The 24,166-nt window shown below is 41.0% G+C and overlaps 1 protein-coding gene across 3 annotated transcripts; it reads left to right on the top strand.

Moving 5' to 3' along the window:
* The first annotated feature begins 512 nt into the window (after positions 1–512).
* On the top strand, positions 513–22,718 carry HNRNPR (heterogeneous nuclear ribonucleoprotein R). Of its 3 annotated transcripts, none has more exons than XM_054999754.1 (11): positions 513–618; positions 7,914–8,079; positions 10,034–10,152; positions 10,577–10,684; positions 13,739–13,852; positions 15,136–15,312; positions 17,278–17,413; positions 18,688–18,893; positions 20,069–20,218; positions 21,111–21,232; positions 21,424–22,718. In XM_054999754.1, the coding sequence occupies exons 1-11, from the start codon at positions 541–543 to the stop codon at positions 22,031–22,033; spliced, it is 1,986 nt and encodes a 661-aa protein (XP_054855729.1). In that variant the 5' UTR covers positions 513–540; the 3' UTR covers positions 22,034–22,718. The 3 variants fall into 3 exon arrangements, with proteins under 3 accessions (XP_054855729.1, XP_054855730.1, XP_054855728.1); XM_054999753.1 differs by having other exon boundaries at positions 514–618; positions 7,911–8,079; XM_054999755.1 differs by lacking the exon at positions 7,914–8,079.
* Positions 22,719–24,166: the final 1,448 nt, after the last annotated feature.

Genomic DNA, 24,166 nt, shown 5'->3' on the forward strand with positions numbered 1-24,166 from the left:
TGCGTGAGCTAACCTCCAGGGGGGGCCTGGAGATCTCCCAGAATTTCAGCTGATCTGCAGGTGATGGAGAGGATCAGATCTCCTGGAGAAAATGGCTGTTTTGGAGGGGGGAACTCTGTGGCGTTATACCCCGCTGAGATACAAACACCACTTTCCCTAGCCCTCCCCCATCTCCAGGAATTTCCCAATCTGGAGTTGGCAACCGAACAGGCTTCGCCAACCCCCTCAGGCCTCTCTTTGTCTCCATCCCTTGAATGAAGAAAGCGGGAACGAGCCGCTTCTTTAAAGGCCCGGATGTTCGCCCTCCCTCCCTTAACCGGCGCTCCACGGCCTCCCCGCATCTCGCCGCGATTGGTCGAGAAGCCTCCCCTCCTCGGATTGGGCGCGCCATCTTCCTCCTCGTCCCTCCTCCCCCCGATTCCAATAGGCTGGCTCTCCTGCCTCTCGGCCTCGACGCCCTCGGGTTGGCTGCCGCGCGACAGTCCCTGGGAACAGTTCCGGGAAACCCCTCGCGCCGCCGGGGTCGCTCTTGTTCGCTCCATGAGGGGAGGGAAGAGGAGGAGCGCGCGCCATTTGCAGCCGCTGCTCCCGCCGCCCCGCCGCGCAGGTCCCGCTCCGGTGAGTCGCGTCGGGAGGGCCGCTCGGGAGGCGGCGAGGCGGCGGGGGAAGCGGAGGGAGACGGGGCCCGCCGGGCCGGGCCGGGCCGGACGAGCGCGGGAAGGACAGACCCGCCGGTCTGAGGCCCCGCGTGCTGGGCCGCCTTTTGTTGCCGCGTCGCGCCTGGGCGATGCAGGCCGCGCTCCTCGGCCACGGAGCGGGCGCCCTTCGCTTAGTGGAGGCCAGCCTGGGGAGGCCTCGCCGAGCCGGGCCCACCGCCTGGCCTCTCTGCAGCGCTCCGCCTCTCTGCGCTGCTCGGATCGCGCTTCCAAGGCGGCGGCGTGGTTGATCTCTGCGTGGTTTGTGGTCCTCCCTTTTCATCCCTCCCACCAAATAACAACACTAATAACAGTAATAACAGCAGTAACAACATTAAGTCCAATGTCATTTAGCCGTATCGTTTTGGCGGGCCCGCCTTTTTTTAACTGGTGTAATTGATCATTGATGGGAACCGCTTCGGGCTCTTAACCTGAAGACTAGCGGTATAAAAATCAAATAATTAAATATTCCTCTCCTCCAAACAATAATAATATAGTAGTAATGCAGAAGATTATAAATCCCGCGTCAATTAGTTCTGTATCATTTTGGCGGGTCCGCCTTTTTTAGTGATGTAATTGATTATTGATATGAACCGCTAGGGCTCTTAAACATGAAGAGAAGCGGTATAAAATCATATTATTAAATAAGTATTCCTCCCCCATACAATAATAGTATAGTGGTAATTAAATATATAAGTATATATAATAAACCTCGTGTCAGTTAGCTCTGTATTGTTTTGGCGGGTCTGCTATATTGTTATTGTTATTTAGCTATGGAAGGATTGGCCTTCCTGCATTCATGCCAACCCCAGATCCCATGCAAAGTCTTCTTCCAGCTGCAATCCAGTTGCACGCTTTTTTACCTGAAAGTAAAAATAAATGCATAAGAAGGGTTTAACTTTTCAAAAAAATAGCATTGAATGCTGCTGCATTGATACAGCGCTCTGTTGGTTTGCCAAACAGGATTTCTGTCTAGGGAGAGATCAATAAGGACTTGTTTATATTTCTGTGATTTTTTAAAAAAAGTTTGTATGCTTTTTGGAAGCTGGTGTCCTTAATTTACTATTTTACCCCTCTCCCCCAAGCAATCAATTTGAAGCTATTTTGAGTGGTTGCTTGTGGTCCTGTAATTTAGGGGTGGAAGAGAGAGAGAGGGAGAGAGAATCCTGGTTTTATAATTTTTAGGGATGATTTTGCACTCAGACATTTGGAGGTTTGGCTTATAGTATGCCATGCTGGTAGTTCTCATCTGTCTTTCAGTGAAGTAGTGGATAATTCAGGCGGGTATCCGTGTTGGTTTGCAATTGAGGAGCAAGATTCAGGTCCAGCAGCATCTTAAAGACCAACTAAAGAGTATGAGCTTTCAAGAGTCAAAGCTCCTTTCAGCAGAAAGTAGTGGAGGCTCAGTGGAATATGGTTAGAGTTGTGAAGCCTGTCAGCTAGCTTTCAATCACATGTGCTGCTTTTGGAGCATTCTTGTGAAGTTTTGTGCTGATACCTGGCACATCCTCAAGTGCGTCTGTTGAGATGTTTGAGTTATGCTCTGACTTGTGGCCTTTCTGTCCCTGTTTTACTGCAGTAGTATTAGATTGCAAGTATGAGATTGTGTCTTAATCATTTGACAGCAGTGTTGTTTTTAGGGAGATGAGATTACTTGGTGGTAAGTGGCTTGCAGACTCTGATTTGGTGGGGAGGGGCTGTGGTTCCAGTGTCAGAGCAGTTGCTTTGCAGGCAGAAGATTCCAGGTTCAATCCTCAGTATCTGTAGCTAAAAAGATTGGGTAGTGGGTGATGGGCAAGATGCTTCTGAGACCCTGGAAAGCCACTCCAATCAGAGTAGATGATACCAGATTGATACAAGACAGATTTTTGGTTTTTAATGTCTTCAGTTCCTCAGCAGATATGCTTAGGAAGTTTCTCTGCTAATGCCAGGGCGATCTCTAATTTCTCTACCCAGAAGAATTAATCAGGTTTAGCTGAAGCTCCTTGTCAGTCTTCATGTGGGCACCAAAAGTTTAAATACTTTAAAATAAATACCAGATGGGCAGGTATACATTGACATACAAATCATGCAGCCATTCCATTTTCTGTTTACCTCAAAATTCCTTGACAAAACAATTCTCAGTTAGAATGATAGGAGCATGTTTTCAGTTGTATTATCTGCTGTAACAGAGGTCAGTAGTATTGTAACAAATGTGTTTTTCTTATGGTAGTGTTTTGGACATATTAAAGCACAGCTGCACAGTTCCAATTACTGTGTAAATTATTATCAGTGTCTCATCAAATGTTACACGTTTGTAAGTAGTATATGCAGGTTACTTTGGAAACAACACATCTGTCTTGCTAGTTTTTCTGATATAGAAATAGGATATAAAATACTAGCTTAAGAAACGAGCATGCTTTTATCTTTATTGATTGAATATTTGAGTAATGTAACATAATGTATATGTTGCTAAGTTCTCTCAAAAGAAGGAAGGTGGGGGGGAATCCTAAGACCAAATCCGTTTCATGTTACTTTGTGTTCTAGAGCAGAAGTACGTTCACAGTTGTATCTAATGTAAAAAGAGACAATGAAGGTTATAACCCTATTCTATACATATGTGGACATGGTGGTGGAGAGTGCCATCAAGTCATAGCTGACTTACAGTAACCCCCTGCTGTGGCTTTCAAGGGAAGAGATTAACAGGTGGTTTGCCATTGCCTGCTTCTGTAACCCTGGTTGTGGATGTCTCCCATCCAGTTACTAAGCAAGGCTGACTACTTCGCTTCCGAGATTGGGGTTGCCTGGGCTATCCAGGACATGGCACATATGTGGACTTAACCCCACTGGATACTGAGTTCTGAGTAAATCTGCTTAGGGTCATGTTGTAAGTAGCCTTGCTTTGGCACCAGGCTGCCTTATACATTGTAACCAGGAGCTCTGTCCTGCACCGTTACCAGACACCGTTGCACTTAGGCAGTCTGCAAGAACACATCTGAAGCCTTTAATGTCTGGCAGTGATTGCATGCAAGAATGGGTGGGGGTGTTTCGAGAAGGGCTGTGTCAGTTGACATCGTGTCCATGATTGGGACCACACGGCACCAGTGAGAAACTACACCTTAGAATTGTGAATGATAACTTAATGCACAAACTGTTCTTGGGGCTTCATGGGATAAACAGGACATACACACCTTTCTGCATATAATAAGTGGCTAAAATGCATAAGGTGCACCTACAGAAGAAATACCTTAACACACAATCCTCTGCACAGTTCACTGCTCTAAGCTGAGCCCTCCAATTTATACCTTCCTCCTCAGGCCTACAGCCCACAAACTTTGAATGGCCCAAACATGAGTTAGAGTGGGCACATCTCATTGGGAAACAGTGGAGGATGGGTGAATAAATAGAATGTTCGCCTAGTATAAATATAAAAGGACCTTGTAGTAAGTGATAGTATGATGACAGCTGGGTTAGGAAGTAAGCTACTGACGAGCTTACTCAAGGCAAAGCAAAAATGAATATTGTCCATATTTGATGGCGCATGGGCGGGAGGCCACCTGTTTCAAATGGCCTTAGAAGCTAGCCATTCTTTGCCGCCAACCCTGTCCAGCCATAATACCTCTGACGTGATCAGGAGACTGTGGTGATATATTGACATGATCGGAAGACTGGGGTGATATCTTAGAGGTTCTCCAGGCTTAGCGGTGTATTTGGAGTCAGTTGGAATCTCTGATGTTTTGAGACCAGGTTGGAGATGTGCTGCCTTTTCCACAATTCTGGAATTTGCCTGAATTTGCACTGCACCTGGAAGGTATTCTGGGAACCTTTGAAATACTTGGCAAAGTCGCATGGAAGCAGACCTTTTACCGGAATTCCAGAGTTTGGGGAGGAATCTATCCACGGCTTTGTTCTGCCCTTTGGAGGTTCCAAGTACCTTTGGAATGAAGTGAATGAGTGGGTTGTTAAGAGTAGGAAGGATGGTCTGTCAGCATGCTGAACATGACATGAACTTTCAGACTCTTCTTGAGTGTGGGATTCAGCAGTTGTTGACACTCAGTATTCTCCTTGAAGCTGGCTTTGTTTTGTGGTAGTAATACCAGAGCAGAAGGCTGAGAAGAATACCTTGGTACATTTATCTATCCAACTTTGATACATTTCACAAAGTGGGCTTTATCTGAAGTTTATCGTTGTTTTGACATTCTTGGAAGAGAAGTTACACAATGAGAATGTTCACAGAAAGGCAGCGTAGAAGTTGAAGAGTTTGGCTAGCCCATGGTATTTGAGTGTAAACTTTTAACTATACTGCTAATTCTGAAGTTTCATAAGCCTTACTGAGGGATGAGCGCCTCTCTATCAGAGAGAACTAAATCAACAACTACCATTGAAGCTTGTGAACCACTGCTTCCAGTTACATGGTCAAGAGTGAGTAGTTTGGATGTAGCTAGAGTACTGGCTTGAGTGTTTACATCATCTCAGAACTTGCACGTTTGTTCCTTGCATACGGAATAGTTTATGGTGGCAGTTCCTGAGTATTGCTTGTTTTGAGATAGTACATGAGTTCATGCTTGAAGGTGTACTCAGTTAATTTTATAAAAAGAATCTAGTGCTATGGATCCCACCTAAAGTCTTCGTAAACTTGATCAATGCAATCTCACACATATACTTTGTCCTGAAGGCATTTTGGAGAGTAAAATATTTAACCTGACTTGAGCTGCAGCCTCAGTCAATACTAGAGGATGAGATGGTTGATATATGTTGGGTGATTTTTCTATTCCTTCGGCTTCTTCCAGAAGCCCAAAGAAATTCGTATTAGCCAAAGTATCTTAGCTGTGTTAATGTGTTTCCAAATATGTTAGTAACTGGGTCCTTTTATAAAGTTCCCATAGATGGTTCCCAGCAAAATAATCTGGACTTAATGCTGGCCTCTTTATGGGATTAACTGCCACGTTATCCACACCTGTCTGTAGGAAAGCCAAGCCCTGCCATAGAGAGGGGCCTGTTTCCACTTCCATAGTGCTTCCCGTTAAGAGAAGTGAACAGGAAGGATCCGAATTATGTATTTTATGAATTCTATATTAACATGGTGACTAATCTTATCTGTAAATAAATTGTATTAATCAGTCATTCTGTGTCCGTAGAACTCTGCTAAATATGTTTTAAGTGAAGAGGCTACAATTTTATTCACCCTTGAAGTTTGTTGCAGTGCACTGAGAATCTTTATAAATGTTGGATATATTGAAATCCCACTAGGGAAGGAGAAGAATCGGAAATACAAAGTCTTGAATAGGGACTTCAGATGTTTTATTTCTGTTAGCAGTGTACTACAGCCCCTCTGCCCCAAATAGTCTTCTTTGGTCCATCCGTGTTGACACTCTGTTGGGGATGACCAAGATCTTATCCTGATCACTTGCACAAGATGAACAGTGAATGGATGAAAGGAGCGTATTTTAAGTAGATCAGATTTGCTTCCACCTTGGCTTGTGTGGTTGTGCTGAAGTCTCTGCTATGCAGTCACACAGTTCCATATTTCTTATTGGGGTGTTGACTCCGTGTGATAAATCCTAGAATTTCTGTCAGAACACAAAGAGTTCTGCTGAATGTAATGCCCAACTGCTACCTTGGTTGCTGTGCCTTGACATAAAAGAGGGCTTGAGTATAGCAGAATTGAGCCCGAAGTATCCAGCTAGTAGGGCAAGCATAACATTATTGACATAGTTCTTCCTTTAATGTGAAATTTACCAGACTAACCATGTAGAAATTATTTGGGAATATCTTAAGCATTGTAATTTTTGTACTAAAGGAACAGTATTTTAAAAGCGAGGGTACTTCTAGTGCCACGGATGATTAAATAGTGGCCTGTCTTAATTCTGTGGTGGTTTTCACATATATTTCACTTTGTGAGTATCAGTATTTTTGCATGTGAGTAAAGTGGTATTGAGTTTAGTCAATAAAATAGCTAGTTGACGGATGCATCAGTTTTATGGATTGCCATTAAAAGGTTTCAGCTTGAAAGGAATTTGAGGTACGATCTAAGAGCATAACATATATATATATATATTTAATTTATGCAGTAGCAGAAGTGTTTGTATTTTTAATACTGTCTGAGGAAAGGAGTGTTGTGGCATCTGTTACAGAAATTGGTGGTGTTGCATCTCTTAGCCTATACAGCCTAGGTAGTTCTTGACATTTGGAATCAGATTTGTGATATAAAACAATTTTTTTCAGAGTTGAACCGTTTGTCAATATTCCGTTTTGCTGTTGATGCATTATGTTAAATGCTTCTGCTTGGGTAGTAGTTGAAGGATAGTTTTTAGCAACTACTTGTTCTGTTTGCTAATGTGAAATTGTTGATTATTTCCCCCCCTTAACTAGTGGTTTACATCACCTGTGCTCCATGACGGACTATTAAATGCCTGTTGCTTTTTCCTAACAAAATAGAATGGATTTTTTATGGTACATTAGAAAAAGCCTGAGGAATTGATTGAAAAGATAGTGGTGCGATTTTTGGTGCGTATCTTTTGCAGTCTTTATTTATTTTTGCATCAAGTCTTTCTCACTGGTATGGAAAACTGAAAATGCTGCTTCCTGTTTAACTCATGTCTGGAATAATATGCTGTGCAGAGTTTAATACCAGTTCATCTTGCTGATGTGAAGCGCCATTTGTTTATTGATTGTTCCACTTGTGCAGAAACCTAATGCAGAGTGTTCCTTTATAGCGGCTCTGGCAACCAGAGTATTTTTTTTTTAAAAGCAGCATGGCTTCTCTTGTGTAACATAATGTTGGATTTGAAGGAAGACATGGAAGTAAGCCAGAAAAAATATGGAAAAGATGGCAAGCAAGTACTGACATTAATATATTTAGCTGCCCTGTAGGCATCTGTGTTGAATAAACTTATCTAAAATATATTTGAGACCAAGGATGTTTGTACATTCCAGTATAACTCACAGCCAGTATGGCCATTACAGAAACTTATCACTCAAAAGTTTTTTTAAAAAAAGACTTGATTTACAGGAGGTGCTTAAAACTGTGCATCGGTCTGTGTACATGGTCCACAGTATTTCCGGACTGTACTTTTTTTCCTCCTGACTTAGGTGAGCTGCATCGTTAAGGCTTTAACATATAGGTTTAATGCAAGTCACTTGCAGCATGTTTACAAAATTAGTTTAGATAAATGCATTGTCCTACAAATTAGTTCTTTTTGGCTTTATGTAATATAGCTCCTGAATTTTTTCCAGCAGCATAATAAAATGGCTAATCAGGTGAATGGTAATGCGGTACAGTTAAAAGAAGAGGAAGAACCAATGGATACTTCCAGTGTAACTCACACAGAACACTACAAGACACTGATAGAGGCAGGCCTTCCCCAGAAGGTGGCAGAGAGACTTGATGAAATATTTCAGACAGGTATAATATGCATTTCTTGTTTCTGATTGGTTATGCAAGTGAAGGCAAACAATTTTTGAAATTTTTAGGTTTTAAAGTTGAAAAAAATTGCTGTATTTTGAACTGTGTAGCTTTAAATGTATTGTCGCTTTCACTCCTTGAGGTCAAATTGGGTTAGATGGTATGTTGATAGCTTCTTAGGTCTTCGGGACACTGTTTCATAGACTTCCACAAGTAAAAACAGACATTCCAGCCTGCTGAACTGTAATTTTTGTAAATAAATACTTGCTTCTGCTGTGTTCTACCATGACCAACTTATGGTGACTACATTAAACACAATATTTTAATAGGTGGCTTATGGGGTGGTTGGGAAAAATCGCTTAGTTTGTCTGACTTGGGGTTACTCTGGAATGCCAGTCTGTGTGTGAATATTAGGCCTAGCTTTTAGTGGATATCTCAGTCCGTGTTAGTCATTACACTGACTTGTCCAGTTTAACAATAATGGCTTGAATTATCTTTACCTTGCTTGGAGCAAGTGTCTTCGTGTATTTTAAAGAGAGAGAGAGAGAGAAATATTCTGCTTTGGGAGACACATGTTTTTTGGTATGAAACAGACTTTCTCTTCCTCTTTAGTATGTGTGTTGTGAACATGCATACGGTAAATGCAACTGCTTCATGCCCTTACCTCAGTGGCAAGATACAGTTTTATCTTTTTCTAAAGCCCTGTAAAAGTACTACAGACTTAAAAGGCAGTTCAAAAGAATCCTGCATCTGTCTCATATTAATATTCTGGCTCATGTGACTGCTAGCTAGTCTTCATGTCCTTAGAGATGTCCTTTTCTAAGGCTTTGCTATGATACGCTCTTAAGAGTCTTGAGTGTAGGTGTCTGAGAAAGAGACTTAAAAGGATTTTCGGATGTGTTGCATCTAGGTTGTGTTGTGAGAAGTTCAGGTAAACTTAAAAGGCATTAATGTTAAAAACGTACCATCTAGTATGAGTTCAAAAAGAATTGTACAAACCTCTCCATGTGCAGAAGAGGTATTTTGCCCCACTGGAGTGTGTTACCGCTGTTTGTTTCTTCACTGCATAGTTAAACTCAGAGCTGAACTTTGTGATTCTTAACCTGTTGAGTTTTGTCCCTGTATAAATGATTTAGGTACCTTCCAGCATGCAGGATCAATTCTGAATTGCAGTCTGTGTACTGCTGTTTTCCCCCTATCTTTTGTGTTTAGGGACTTCTGAACGTTGTTCTTTTAAAATCCTGAAAAAATACAAAACACTGGATATTTGAAGTCAGTACAGAATCTCAGCATTTTACCTCTTAATACTAATAGACTGAGCAGAGCTCTACAGTTCTCATAAACCTACTGCTAACTTTAGATCTCTTCAAAGGAAGTACATGCAAATCTTTCAAAACATACGCTTCAGAACTGGTCCTAATGTCTAAGCCTAATATTAGTGTACTTTGAAGTACATAACAGGGCTTGAAATAATATCACTGGCTGAAAAGTGTATGGCAAAGTAGTATTTAACTATAAGCAAAGTATCTGCTCTAAAATCTACTTTTTATAGACATAAGGAGAAACTTGCTCTTTGCAAAATTGTGGGGAAGGGATGGAGAGAATAGGCTTCATAAGTTGGTCCGGTCTCTTGTAGCAGATGGTGGTCAGATGATGTAGAACTCTATGTGCATAGTATGGCTCCATTTAAAAGAAGAAATCTTAAAGCAGTCCTTTGGGAACATGAGCCAGAGTTTTATTTCAAACCCTTTTATGTCGTGTTGCTTTGTGCAACAAACCTGATTCCCAAAGTTTCTGAAATGATTGTTTCTTAATATAACATTCAATGAAGTTAGGGTGATTTGTGCGGCAGATCAAATTATTTCAGTTTTAGTGAAGTAAAATAACGACTTAACTAAATTGTCTCCCCCAGTTAAATGGGAATCTGTAACTTTTCTTTTTTTTAATTTTTTAGGATTGGTAGCTTATGTTGATCTTGATGAGAGAGCGATAGATGCTCTTAGAGAATTTAACGAAGAAGGAGCCCTCTCTGTATTACAGCAGTTTAAGGAAAGTGACCTGTCGCATGTACAGGTAAGGTGAGAGCTCCTGTGTTGTGACCATATCGGTTCACAAATGTAGTATTGTTTCTGTCTTGATGATAGCAAGCACCCGCAAACTTTCTAAGGCTGAAATGCTGGTTTTGCACTTAAATATTTTTGCAATGTGTCTTTTGTTAACTGTTAAGACTTTGCCACTCATACACTAAATAAAGTATCAAGTTGCATGCATATAGTAAGCCATTTACTAGGGTCTCAATTTAGCCTATTGTGTGTGTGTTTTTTTCTTAATGGAGTGGTGCTTTGTAAAACTTAACACATTATACTCTTAAAGACACTGACTGGCATTTAGATTGTTTTTGATAAATTGGCTGCAGCTGAATGTTGCTCAAGGTTCAGTGGCTTCAGGTTACTTTTTATAGCTTCCAGTTGAATTGTTTCACCAATTGTATCTGCAGAACAAAAGTGCATTTTTATGTGGAGTTATGAAGACCTACAGACAGAGAGAGAAACAAGGAAGTAAAGTTCAAGAGTCAACAAAGGGACCAGATGAAGCGAAGATTAAGGTAATATGTTCATATGCTGAGTTGCAGACGTATTATTTGTAAGAAGGTGGCAGTGAACTATTTCTCCACAGCGTAATGTTATGTTGCTCTGAAGAACGTGCATTGGAGTAAAACGTTGCATTTGGAGCATTTCTTTGTCTTTCATGTAAGGTTGTATAATGCTAAAATATTAAGAGTTAGGGATGTAGCTGAAGAACTTAACAATAGTCAGTATGTCGGAGATAAAACCACCTCTGTGACTTCCCATTAAGTGTAAAAGCTGCCCTGCATATTTCATTTACTGACTCTGTATAACTACTGTTGTTATATTGACTGATACAAGTACAGTGGTTATAGTTAGAATATTTGCCTGATCCACTTTCTCACTATATCCAGCAGTAAGAAATCACTCCTCTGCTGCCCATTTCTCACCTGCCTCATTGTGCACTGTATCGTCACAGATATGGAATGTTTTGGCAGCAATGGAAGTGAAATACATGTGCACCTCTCAGGAAGTAGAGCAGGGTCAGGGTTGCTAAGATGCAACATGTAATGTTAGAAGCCAGGGTTGGTCCTGTGATACCTTTCCATAGCCAAGCAAGTCTAGGTCTGAATGGGAGACTGCCAGAGAATTGGGCGTGGTAGGGATATGCGAACATGAATAAATAGAATTTCACACACACACACCTCTTCCCTGGTGCAGTGAGGCTGCCGTTTGAATTTTGAACTGACTTTCCCCACCCCAAAGTGAAATTTCAGCTTCTTTAGCTCTTCATGGCACTGGGTATCTAGGGGGAGGGTGGAAGTGGCAACCTACAGTACAAACTGCTGTCCTGTAGTAAAGTATCATAGTACAACTTCATAAAGACTCTTTGGAACTAGTAGGGAAGACCTAGCATTTGGCTCTTCAAAACCTACTGTCTTTGCAGTTCCAAATAGGGCAAAGCGTCATCTCTCCCATTGGATGTGGTCACACATCCAGTGACTTTGAAAGTAAAGATAAGTTTATCCACATCTCGTGCAAATGGTTGCCCTTGGCTTTAAAACTCTCCATGGCTTAGACAACTGACATCCTTTCTGTCCTCAGTGTATCCTTATTTGTGACCTTACTTTTTGCGACCCCACAACCCTTAGTTGCCCAGAGATCTGTGTTCTTAAACTCTTCTGCTTATTCTCCCCACCTTCAAATGCCTGTTATCCCTGTCCCTTCCTTAAAATCCTTCTTCAGAGCACACTGTTTCTGTGAAGGCATTGGTGGCTGGGGGAAGGAGGAAGAGATGGCAGGGCAGTGGTAGGCTTGGCAGAAAGGAACGGGGAAAGGTAACAGCTGGGGAGCATGTGGTGAAAAACAAGTTTGAACAAACTGTTCAGAAGCAATTTGAAGGCCAGTTCCACAGCAGTAGTGAAGTGTGTGAGTGAACTGATGCTCGGTCTCAATTAATAGGTATGATGATGGGGGTGGGGATAATGAATCCAGTAAACTGGTCAACAGGAAAAACACCTGGTCTGAATGGGATTACACTTTCCTTAAAAGATCTGGTTCAAAACTCGGGGATTCTCCTGGATCCAGCTGGGTTACTACAATATAAGTGGTGGCCAAGGCCTAGAGTATCTTCCATCAGCTTTGCCCTCTACACCCGCTGTGACAATATAAAGATAATGCTGCTGACATCTACATCTGGGAGGGGGGGCTTCCAGGCTGGATTGTGGTTGCCAACAACCTGATGAAAGTTTGTCCTGCCCTTTTAACAAAGGCTTAATGTGTGGAAAGGTGAAACTTTTGATGGCATGCAGGTCAATCACATCGCCTGGTAAACAGCATCCATTAAGCCTCTGTTAAAGGGAGGAAACAGTTTTGCTTCTCTGAGTTGCTGTTGGCAACCCTAGGTTAGACAGTGATAATGCACCCAACATAAGGCAAGTTACTATTCTTAACATAAATTGCTTTGGGTCCCTTGCCAGCATGGTTAGAGTGGTGGATTGGGGAGACCTGGGTTTGAATTTATACTCAGTTTTGAAGCTTACTAGCTGACCTAAGCCCAGCCCCTTACTTCTGGCCTAACTTACTTTGCTGGATTGTTGTGAGAATAAAACAGTATGCTGCTCTGAGCAACTTGGGAGGAGGGATGGGATAAAAATTAGTGACTGTTTCAAGTGCCTTTTTACCTTGATGGCACTTCATAAGTAATAAAGCCCAAATGATGGGACAGTAGACCTTGAATGGACAGTGTAATTTCCCCCACTTTCCTATATGTTGAGCAATAGAAAACAAGCTCTAAACATGGCTGCCAATGAGCGCATACACTGACCATTCCCAACCTTCCCTTCCTCAAAGAAGGAGCAGCGACATGGCAGGGGCGGGGGAGGGAAGTTTGATGAGCCAGCTAAGAAGGGCACCACAAGGCACAGTCATACTGCTACTTGCCATGGGCAGCTGGTATAGCAGCTGCCCAATCATATACAATAAACCTTACATGGGCACCTGATGTTCACATAACTCAAGAGTATGGGGGGTGTTGGCTCAAAACGGGTCATTACATGCATGGCACCAGTTTCCATGGACAACAAGAAACCCAGCCTTTGCCAACTCAGTCCCCCATTTCCTGCAGTTATTAGTTGTGGTTACATAAGCAGTGGATAGCAACTGCTTTTACAACCATAGGTCCACACTTTCTGGTTGTGATCTGTCCTTAAGCACACGATTAGCTGTTGGAGGAAGCTTTTTTGGACCCATTAGGGCTTTCATTGTTCTTTATGACTAGCCTCTTTCCTCTTGCTGAGGGGCTGACTGAGTACAGATGGATTGTGTATGTACCTTGAGCCTGTACAACTTGAGGCCTACCTGACTGAGGGCAACCTGCTAGCCATGTATTGCATCTTGTTAAATTGCTTAATGTGTCACAAGCCTGCTTTCGAATGTGAAATAGTGATATAAACCTCAGCTACAAAAGAGATTTTAAGGATAGGACTGCTTCTGCTTTGCTTTTCTGGCTTGTTAAAGAATGTGGTGTTAAATACTGTTCATATTTGTTACAAAAATATCTACTATGATTCCTCCCCCCCCCCCCAATTCAGGCTTTGCTGGAGAGAACGGGCTATACTTTGGATGTGACCACAGGGCAAAGGAAATATGGCGGCCCTCCTCCAGATACTGTCTACTCTGGTTCCCAGCCCGGCATTGGCACAGAGGTTTGTATATGCAGCTTATATACACAAACTACCGTGGTTTAAAATGGCTAAATTACTGGGCCAAATTATTAAATTTACAGTAAATGACCTACAGATATGGCAGCCTGTATCCATTACGTAATTCCAGCCATAGTGAAAGTGATTGTTTAACCCAGTTTTGTATTCAAAATTGTGGCCCCAAAAGGCAAAGTAAAGGAAACTTTTAGGATAGGTTATTTCACTGTCAGCGTCTGATTTTTTTTCTCCCTGCCATTGGTAAGGTTGTAGTAATTAGAGTTAAGGTAGGTGTTACAGACTGCGGCACTGTGGGTACTCCTGGAAGTGAATGCCCCCTACTTGGTACAGGATGTACAAGATGCTTCATTTTTCAGAAGGGCTTTTAAAAAGTATGCTGTCACTTCTTGATGTTGAATGCAGTTTACATTCAGGCTGGTGAGTTCTTCATCAGCAAGCATGAAAGTCATAGACAACCCTTTCCTTTGGGGAGGGGGAGTCTGTCTTAAAATATGAAAAATAGACTGTGACATGTAAACGTGTGGAACAAGAGTTTAATGAGTAATTAAACAGAATTTGCAAAGATTGTAGAAGAAAACTAGGTTGGAGACAAGGGAAGGGTATCTTAAAGTGGAAGAACTAGAGGGTTGTCTTAATGTGACTTAAGGACATAAGAGCTCTCCTGTATTAGACCAAAGTCCATCTAGTCCTGTATTTCCAATGATGATTAATCGTATGCTCTTGAGAATCCTGCAAACCATAAAATGAAGAGATAAGCTGTTTTCTGTTGTGCTGAGGTACTCTGCCACTAAACATGGTTCCATTTATCTGTCATAGTTTGCCAGTAGACCTATCATTCATGAAGTAAAGTAATTAGAGATGAAATCTTTAATCTTTACAGTATCTTTCAAAAAACCTTCTGTATGCCAAAATGTTAGCATGGTCAAATATCTTTGCAGTGTTTTTGTTTCCCCATATCTGGATATACATATCCCTAAAATATCCAATAACAATGCATCCAGCAAGGCCTTTAGCTTATTTTCTCAACTCGGAGGGGTCTCAAAAGTCGTATTTATAATACTCAAGAACAAAAGTAATGACTAAAGAATATAAATGGCCAAGTCTTGTTAGGTTTGCTCTGGATTGTGGCCTCTGTGTCTAGAGTGGAACTGATAGACTCCAACATTAAAGTATTTGAAAAGAGAAAACAATGTTGCAATTATTTATAAATCATTTGTATGTTTTTTAAAAATCTCTAAGTTTTGGTAATAGATTTAATTTTCCTTCAGGTTTTTGTTGGCAAAATCCCCAGGGACTTATATGAGGATGAATTGGTGCCTCTGTTTGAGAAAGCGGGCCCAATTTGGGACTTGCGGCTCATGATGGATCCCCTTTCTGGTCAGAACAGAGGCTACGCTTTCATCACTTTCTGCAGCAAGGATGCAGCACAAGAAGCTGTCAAGTTGGTAAGTACTGTGTCATGGTGCCAGATAAGTAGGAGATTGTAGTGGTTGCTGCTCAGATGCAGATACAACTTGTAGCTAAGAGAGAATGATCACATTTACCTGATCAAACTGTCCTTTGCCATCCTATGTGTTAAAGTCAGGACTGTTGAGTTTCTGTATGTTTCGTTGCATATGAGCCTCCACAGTATTCTAGAGTACTAGTTCTTAACGTACGTGTACAACTGGTGGGACACAGGATTTTCATAACAGGTGCTAAGAATTTGCTGCCCCTCAATCCCCAGATCCACCTGCCAATGTGACATGGCGTCTCCTACAGACTCTTCTTTTTTTAAAAAAAAATTTTTTTATTTTATTTTATATACATTACAAATACAAAGATGCTATAAGTTACAATTTTGTAACACTAGTATAGTTTACATTAAGATAAGAGATATTGTAATAAGATCATAATGACTAACAGCAGAAGAAACAATGGTGATTACAGTGCAACATTTTCTTTTAGTTTAACGATACAAAAGACAGGTGTCTGGGAGGGTGAAGATCATTAAGTGTTAAATATTCAAAAAACACGTACCATTTCGGAAAAAAAAAACAGTTTATTTTGGGTAGTGTTGTGATTGATACAAGCTGTCATAGATTTTCTCTTGAATGTAGTGATCCCATACTTTCAGCATCCAGTTTTCAATTGTGGGGATTTTTGGCGATTTCCAGTTGGTCGCTATTAATGATTTAGCTGCTATCAAAAAACTTCGAATTCTTTCCTGATGGTGGGAACTGTAATGGAATCCCATTGATCTAAAAAGAATCAATTTAGGGTTGTATAGAATTGTATAGCCTGTCCTACAGACTCTTCTTGCCTCAGATTACCCATCTATGAACTTTTGGTGTGCTACTAGTAAGCTTAGACACACGCTGTTATCCTAATTCCCTGTTCCCTCTGCCCACCAGTACCGTCTTTGATGTGCTGCTTTCTGACAACCCTACCTGCCAAGGATTATTCATTAAAAGCCACGGAAATAAAATTTACTTCTAACAATACTGCCGCAATCTTTTATGGCCTTAAAATTTACCATATAAATATAATAAAATGCCTATAAACATCCTTCTCAGAAAAAAATAGCTTTTTGTTGCTATTATGGTGGGACCTAGGTTCTTTGATAAAGTGATCTTTGGGACTTAAGATACAACAGGTTGCAAACTACTGTTCTGGAGCAAGCAACCCAGAACGTAGTCTTTGTTCACTATAAATATTTACATTTTAATTCACCTTGCCCTTTAACAATGCCATCTGCTTGGTGTTAAGGCAAATTTGGAGCCAGTTTGGAGTAGCGGTTAAGCGCACGAGACTCTAATCTGGATAACCAGGTTTGATTCCCCACTCCTCCACTTGAAGCCAGCTGGGTGACCTTGGGTCAGTCACAGCTTCTAGGAGCTCTCTCAGCCCCACCCACCTCACAGGGTGTTTGTTGTGTGGATAATAACAACATACTTTGTAAACCGTGGGCATTAAGTTGTCCTGAAGGGCAGTATATAAATCAAATGTTGTTGTTATTAAATTACCAACTGAATCCCCCTCCTGGACTTCACACCACACAGTTCTTATGCGGCCTTCTAGATAACCTTGGTGTCAGCCTAATGTTTGGCTTGCATACATTTAGTGAAAGCTTGATTAAGGCTGGAAAAACCAGTTATGCTTCTACAGAAGGAGGTTGCGAATAAACATGTAAATAGGAGTAAGCCAGAATAGTGAGTGACCAAAATTTTAAAGGATCCTTTTGGGAAGTTACTTTATTGGAAATTTAAATCTGTTGGCACAATTTCTCTCTGGAAGTAGATTTATTTATCGATCATTTAAGTAGATGTCATATTACCAGATGTTGCCAAAGAAGACAGTTTCTACTGTCCTTGTTCTATTCAATAAAGTCTTTAAGCTTAAGTGTTCAGTTCAACTGCTTTGCCTTTCAGTGTGACAACTACGAAATCCGTCCTGGCAAACACCTTGGTGTATGCATCTCCGTGGCAAACAATAGACTGTTTGTTGGATCGATTCCAAAAAACAAGACCAAGGAAAACATACTAGAAGAGTTCAGTAAAGTAACAGGTAAGGTGAACCTGATGGTGTTTTGACCTCTATTCTCCTCACTCCGTTCTGCAAAGTTTAAAGGCTTCCTCCAGTCTAACGAGACTTCCTCCAATTTTAAAGGCTGTCCTGTGGCAGAAGAGGCAGCTAAGTAGGAGAAATTCTTCTTTAAACTGGTGGAAGGCATCAAGCTTTGTTGAATGGAGTAGAAGAATATCAGCTGTTGCCAAGTCTGTGATGAAACATGTAGTGTTTCCTGTGTGGCAATCCAAGAGCGGTCAATGTAAAGAATCATGACAGATGGCGGTCAGCAAGAATAAACTGCATTTGGAGCCATTCTAGTTCTCCACAGGGGGTATCCTTCCAACTACAGTTCTTCCTGCAGGTGGTGATGGAGGCCATTGGTCTAAGCTTTGACACGTAGGAATCCAGGTGCAGGGGGAGGAACAGCAAACACTGCAGATGCTTTATGGATTTGGCAATGCGGCTTCTCTTGGGAAATTTTGAATTCCACAAAATGTTTCAATTCAGATTTAAATAAATGCGAGCAAACATTTAAAGGTGAAAGAGTCCAGTAGCACCTTTCAGACTAACCAACTTTACTGTAGCATAAGCTTTCGAGAATCACAGTTCTCTTCGCGTCTGACGAAGAGATCTGTGATTCTCGAAAGCTTATGCTACAGTAAAGTTGGTTAGTCTGAAAGGTGCTACTGGACTCTTTTCGGTTTTGCTACTACAGACTAACACGGCTAGCTCCTCTGGATTTAAAGGTGAGCAAAAGATGGCAAATACGCCATGTACAAGCACTGGGTTTTTTTCCATGCCTTGCATATCCCGCATTACGTGATTGATTTGCAGCACAACAGCCCTGAAAACTATAAATAAACAAACTATATATACGTATGTGGGGTGGGAAATTTTCCATAGAAAAATATTCCAGCATAAAATGTTCTGTTTGTATGGAGTCCTTCAGTCTGTCCTAGTCCTTAAAACTATAACCCTAATAGCCAGATAAGGAAGCATCACTTCTTCCACCTCTGTGGAGCTGTCATAGCAGACCCTTGGGTCAATGAAGCACTGCTTAGAGGAGTCCTGATTCTTGTTAACCACTCTCTTTAATGGGGATTTGCATGCATTTTAACACCAAATTATATGAACTGATGGGCTGTGCCAAAGACTTGCAGGATGCAGATAAGAGACAGCAACATGTGTTTTCCAAGTTGTCTTCTCAAGCCTGGAAGATTTTAGTCGTCCCCCACTTCCCCCAATTACATCCGCATGTCTTCTGTTTACAGAGGGTTTGGTGGATGTCATCTTGTATCATCAACCTGACGATAAAAAGAAGAATCGTGGATTCTGCTTCCTGGAATACGAGGATCACAAATCAGCAGCTCAAGCTCGGCGTCGGCTGATGAGCGGGAAAGTAAAGGTCTGGGGAAATATTGTTACTGTGGAATGGGCTGATCCAGTCGAGGAACCTGATCCAGAAGTCATGGCAAAGGTAACAAAGCTGAGGTTGCTGTGGAAATAAGCCTATACTAAAAACTGCTTTTTGAATTATGTGAGGTTTGGTTCCCCCACTCTCAGGGGCCAGTTTGTTCTTTTTAGAACTCTGTTTTACTCACAAGAATCACAGAAAGCAAACAAATACCACATATAGCCAGCATATGGCATTCTTAAACTGTTGGTGAACTGTTATACCTGAACGAAACAATATTGATATGTCTTGGGGTTGTGGATCCTGTAAGAAGCTATTCCTGTCCATTTCTCCTTATTTTATAGTGGCTTGTTGTTATTTAGAATTCTTTATTTAAATACATCCAACCTTTGGGAGGAGATGCTGTGGCTCTGTGGTAAAGCGTCAGCTCGGCATGCAGAAGGTTCCAGGTTCAATTCCCAGCATCTCCAGTTAAGAGTCAGGTAGTAGATGATGGGAAAGATCTCCGCCTGAGACCTTGGGTAGCCACTGCCAGTTAGAGTAGGCAGAACTGACCTTGATAAACCAGAAGTCTGTTGTGGCATAAGGCAGCTGTATGTGCATGTGTCATTGTTAACAGAATTATGCCTAGTACGTTCCTTATCTGCCTCTCAGGGCAGATCACTGATAGGCACTGCCCCAGCTATGTCCCATGCTTACCATCTGTGTGCGCTAAGTTAGAGGAGATTGACACTACCTAAAAGGAATATATAATTAAAACCAGGAACAGGCCTAAAGAATTCACCTAATGTGCTCTGCAGAGGACCAGCACTGGAACATTTACTTGAATCTATATTATTTGTTATTTGTCATCAAAATTAAAATTGGATAACAAACATGAAGCCTTCTGTCGTGCAGACAGATTCGCTTAAAGCTGTCCTGGCTTTGAGTGCTCCAGGAAAGGAAGGTGTGAATCCAGAGTGCTGGACTTTAACTGGAGAAACTTTGGATTCAAATCTCTTGTCAACCGTTAAGTTACTGAGTGACCTGGGATCTGTCCTTATGTCATAGCCTAACCTGCCCTGTCGGGTTGTTCAGATGGAAGATGGCAGGGAACCCTCTATACTTCTGTCTCTGTACCTCTTGACGCTCCCTGAAGGAAGAGGGACATAAAGAGAGGCCGGACGTATAACTGAGAAGCCAGTGCATCTGCTTCTCAGCTGATGGTTGTAATGGTAAGATCCCTGTTTTCTTTACAGGTGAAAGTTCTCTTTGTGAGAAATTTGGCCACTACAGTAACAGAGGAGTTACTGGAGAAATCCTTTTCAGAGTTTGGAAAGCTGGAAAGAGTGAAGAAACTAAAAGACTATGCTTTTGTCCATTTTGAGGATAGGGGGGCAGCTGTCAAGGTAGGCCCTTTGCAACATTTCTAATTTATTTAATTAATATTAACACTTATAGAGCCTCATAAATAAGTGGGAGGGGGGTTGCAGTAACCTGTTAAGGCTTCTCTCCCCCTAGTCAAGTTCCTCTTGAAGACAAGGTGAAACGAGAGCTGTTTTTCCATGTAGCAGTGCTAGTGGAGTTTTCCTTTCTGCTTCCCTTCTCAGAAAGAAGGTTGTGCAGTCTCTAAATACATGCAAAAATGAATCTCCATTTAAGGCTAGAAGGAAGAATGGAATCGCTCCTAAAGGCAGTTAGGCTTGTAACATTTTTGTAACGGTCGGCTCCACAGATAATATCACAGAAGTTCATAGAAACTTTTGTCCTCTTGCGAGAACCCTTAATACATAAAACAGAAGAGTGTAGTGCATTAAAAATGGTGTCAGTGTTGGATTAAAATATTTAGACTTAGGAGGGGAAAAGTGGGAAATCCTGAAGAAGTGTTTGTACCCTTGCCTCTTCAATGATTTTATTTGGTTTGGATTTTATTATTGATTTTTGCTATTTTGTGGGTGACTTTTAAGTATTCTTACTGTAAGCAGCTTCTTGTGAGAGCTGCTGTAGCATAGTGGTTAAGTGGCTGGACTGTGGATCAGCACTCTGCTGGTTTGACTTCCACTATTGCCATGAATACTCAGCAGTTTGCCTTGGGTAAGTCAAAGTCACTCCTCTTAGCTCCAGCTCCTCCGCTGTATTATGGGGATAATAATAACACTGTTCACTAATCTTTCCGGAAGGGCGGTATATAAGCTCACTGTTGTTGATGTTATTTTCAAAGAAAAAAAGCAGTGCAATTGTTTTAGATAAATAAATCAAAATAATGTTTTGATTAAACTTTTTTTTCTTGTTACTAAACAGGCTATGAATGAAATGAATGGAAAAGAGATAGAGGGGGAAGAAATTGAAATAGTGTTAGCCAAGCCTCCAGATAAAAAAAGGAAAGAACGTCAGGCCGCCAGACAAGCCTCCAGAAGTACTGCGTAAGTTTTTAAATCTTGTTAACTGTAATGTAGCACAAAAACAGAGTTTCGTGTTGCTGTGTAAAGTTTTCTTTAAATTGGGCATGCTGAACACTGTCAACAAAGGCAAATTTTTAAGTTAGGTAAATGGCAGTGAAGTAACTGATACACAGCTAATGGTGATTTTTCCCCCCCATCTTCCTCCTTACTAGGTATGAAGATTACTATTACTATCCTCCCCCTCGTATGCCACCACCTATTAGGGGGCGAGGTCGTGGAGGGAGAGGCGGCTATGGCTATCCCCCAGATTACTATGGCTACGAAGATTATTATGATGATTATTATGGCTATGACTATCACGACTACCGTGGTGGCTATGAAGACCCTTACTACGGATACGATGATGGCTATGCTATAAGAGGAAGAGGAGGAGGAAGGGGTGGGCGAGGCGCACCTCCACCACCTAGGGGGCGGGGAGCTCCACCACCCAGAGGTAGAGCTGGCTATTCCCAGAGGGGGGCACCAATGGGACCGCCAAGAGGAGCCCGGGGTGGGAGAGGGGGTCCCGCCCAGCAACAGAGAGGACGTGGTGCTCGCGGAGCCAGGGGCAACCGTGGGGGCAACGTGGGAGGCAAGAGAAAGGCAGACGGGTACAACCAGCCTGATTCCAAGCGCCGGCAGACCAACAACCAGCAGAACTGGGGCTCTCAGCCTATCGCCCAGCAGCCGCTTCAGCAAGGTGGTGACTATGCCGGTAACTATGGTTACAATAATGACAACCAGGAATTTTATCAGGATACTTACGGGCAACAGTGGAAGTAAGACAAAATAAGGCGGGCGTGTGGGAATGTTGGCGAGATAGAATTTGGCTATAGCTCTACATCCTTCCCAAAATTGGCTTAATGTTTCATCCTTCAGTAGTGATTGGCTGCCATTTGTATTGGGCTGAAGAATCACTCTATTGTGTATATACTCAAGTCTTTTATTTTTCTTTTCTTTTCTCATAAATGCACTTGGACATTACTGAGCTTGCAGAATTCCCAAATTCATTTTGGGGGAACAGTGCTTTTTATCGTTTAGGCTTCATTTTAGCAGTTTTATCAGCAGGATGGGCAACACTGTTAAATCATGATTTTGCAAACCTTCTGTTTTTTGGACAGTTTTATTTTTTTTGTCCTTTTTGGATTTGGGATAGATTACATAGGCATATGCTGTACATAAAGTAAAGCTAGTACTTTGTCTCAGTAGTTTTAAGAAATTAAAACAAAATTAAGTTTTCTTGTATTGAAAAAAAAATAACATGACTGTATGTTTTGCATTCCTAGAATAGGTTAAAAACTGTGTTTTTAAATTGTTATAACTTCACACCTTTTTGAAAATCTGCCCTACAAAATTTGTTTGGCCTAAACGTCAAATCCGTGGCAATTTGTTCCTTGATGTGATTGTATTTCCAATTTCTTCTTGTTCATGTAAGATTTCAATAAAACTCAAAAATCTATTCAAAACATTACCTATTTCAAATTCAATTGTGTCCTAAAACATCATTTTATTGGTCATTCTTGCAAGAAACATTTTTTTTTTAAAAAACTGCCTATGTGAGTGATCAAATTCATGCAAAATTTCTTGTGATTTCCAACATGTGGCATGCGAGTTAGAACTAGGTCTAATAATAGAATCAAATTTAAATTCTTTAATTGGTGCTCTAATCTAGTTGCATTTAACTTTGAATTGGTTGCTTCTTTAACAGCTTCTGATCACTTGAACAAACCATTTTTAGTCAGAAAAATACTGTCCAGGAAAAGAAGTCCTTAAATTTAACCTTGTTACTAATGTAGATAACACCTAATGATTCCAACACAATTTGATAGTGTGCAAAATGGACATGGTGCTCAATTGTTTTTATTGCTCTGTGCTTTTGAACAGCATAAGCAATGGGTTATAATTTTTTTTTACAAAGTTTAATGAAAATGTGAGTTAATCTTATGTTGTAGATAGCAGATTAACTAAATTTAATTAAACATTAATTTTTACACCTTACACAGTGAGTGATTTTTAAAATGCAAATCTCCACTGATTTGGGACAGTGCTAGTTCAGGGTATACCAAAAACTTTTTTTTACGAACTCTATTTTGATAACCATATTTTAACATGCATTTTATTCTCAGTTCATCCTCTTGCATCCTGCATATTGTTGCTGTGCTACAGTGGAGTACAGTTGCATTCTAGGAAATAAAATCTCAATTGTTCTTACTGTCGCAGCTCAGATTGGCTAACTTGAATGTCCATTTAAAAACTCTGGGTTTGCATTTGATTCAAAGGTAGTGCAATTACTTAAAGATGCTAGCACAGAAAACAAGCTGCTTGTTTGAGCCTCCTATTTGAAAGAATGGCATTGTTTTGTCACAGTATTTTTCCATAATTTTGTTTGTCAGTCAGGAAGACAATTTTACTTGGATTGAGAGAGAAAAAATACTTTTAAAAACTAGTTTTCCCTTCATAATCCAGTCAAACAATTTCAAAATAGCAGGGAGAGAAATGAAACAAAATATTAAAGATTGTGCTAGTAGAAATTTACCTTTGTGTTCAAATGAAATCCTGTAGTTAGCCATGTAAATGTCTGCTTCTGTCTGAATAAAGCTGCAGGATTTTTCTTACAGAGTTTATCTGGTCACTAAATATGAGGAGGAAGCAGCTGGCTTTCTAATACCTAATGACATGAAAAAGAAGTCTCTTGCTTGTTGAGCAGTCAACTCCACAATTTAACAGTATATAAATTAGAGAAACCAAATACGGATTTAACATTGGGCTGGGTTGAAAAGATGCTTTATGTTACCCATTATGGGTAATAAGCAAGGTCATTCAAAAACACGAAATCAAAATCCAGAAAGATTGGAAATTTAACACAAAATGTGCTACAGAATAATCAGATTCTGCGACTGTGTTCATGCTTTTTAC

Source organism: Eublepharis macularius, chromosome 15 (assembly GCF_028583425.1).
Source record: "Eublepharis macularius isolate TG4126 chromosome 15, MPM_Emac_v1.0, whole genome shotgun sequence".
NCBI lineage: Eukaryota > Metazoa > Chordata > Lepidosauria > Squamata > Eublepharidae > Eublepharis > Eublepharis macularius.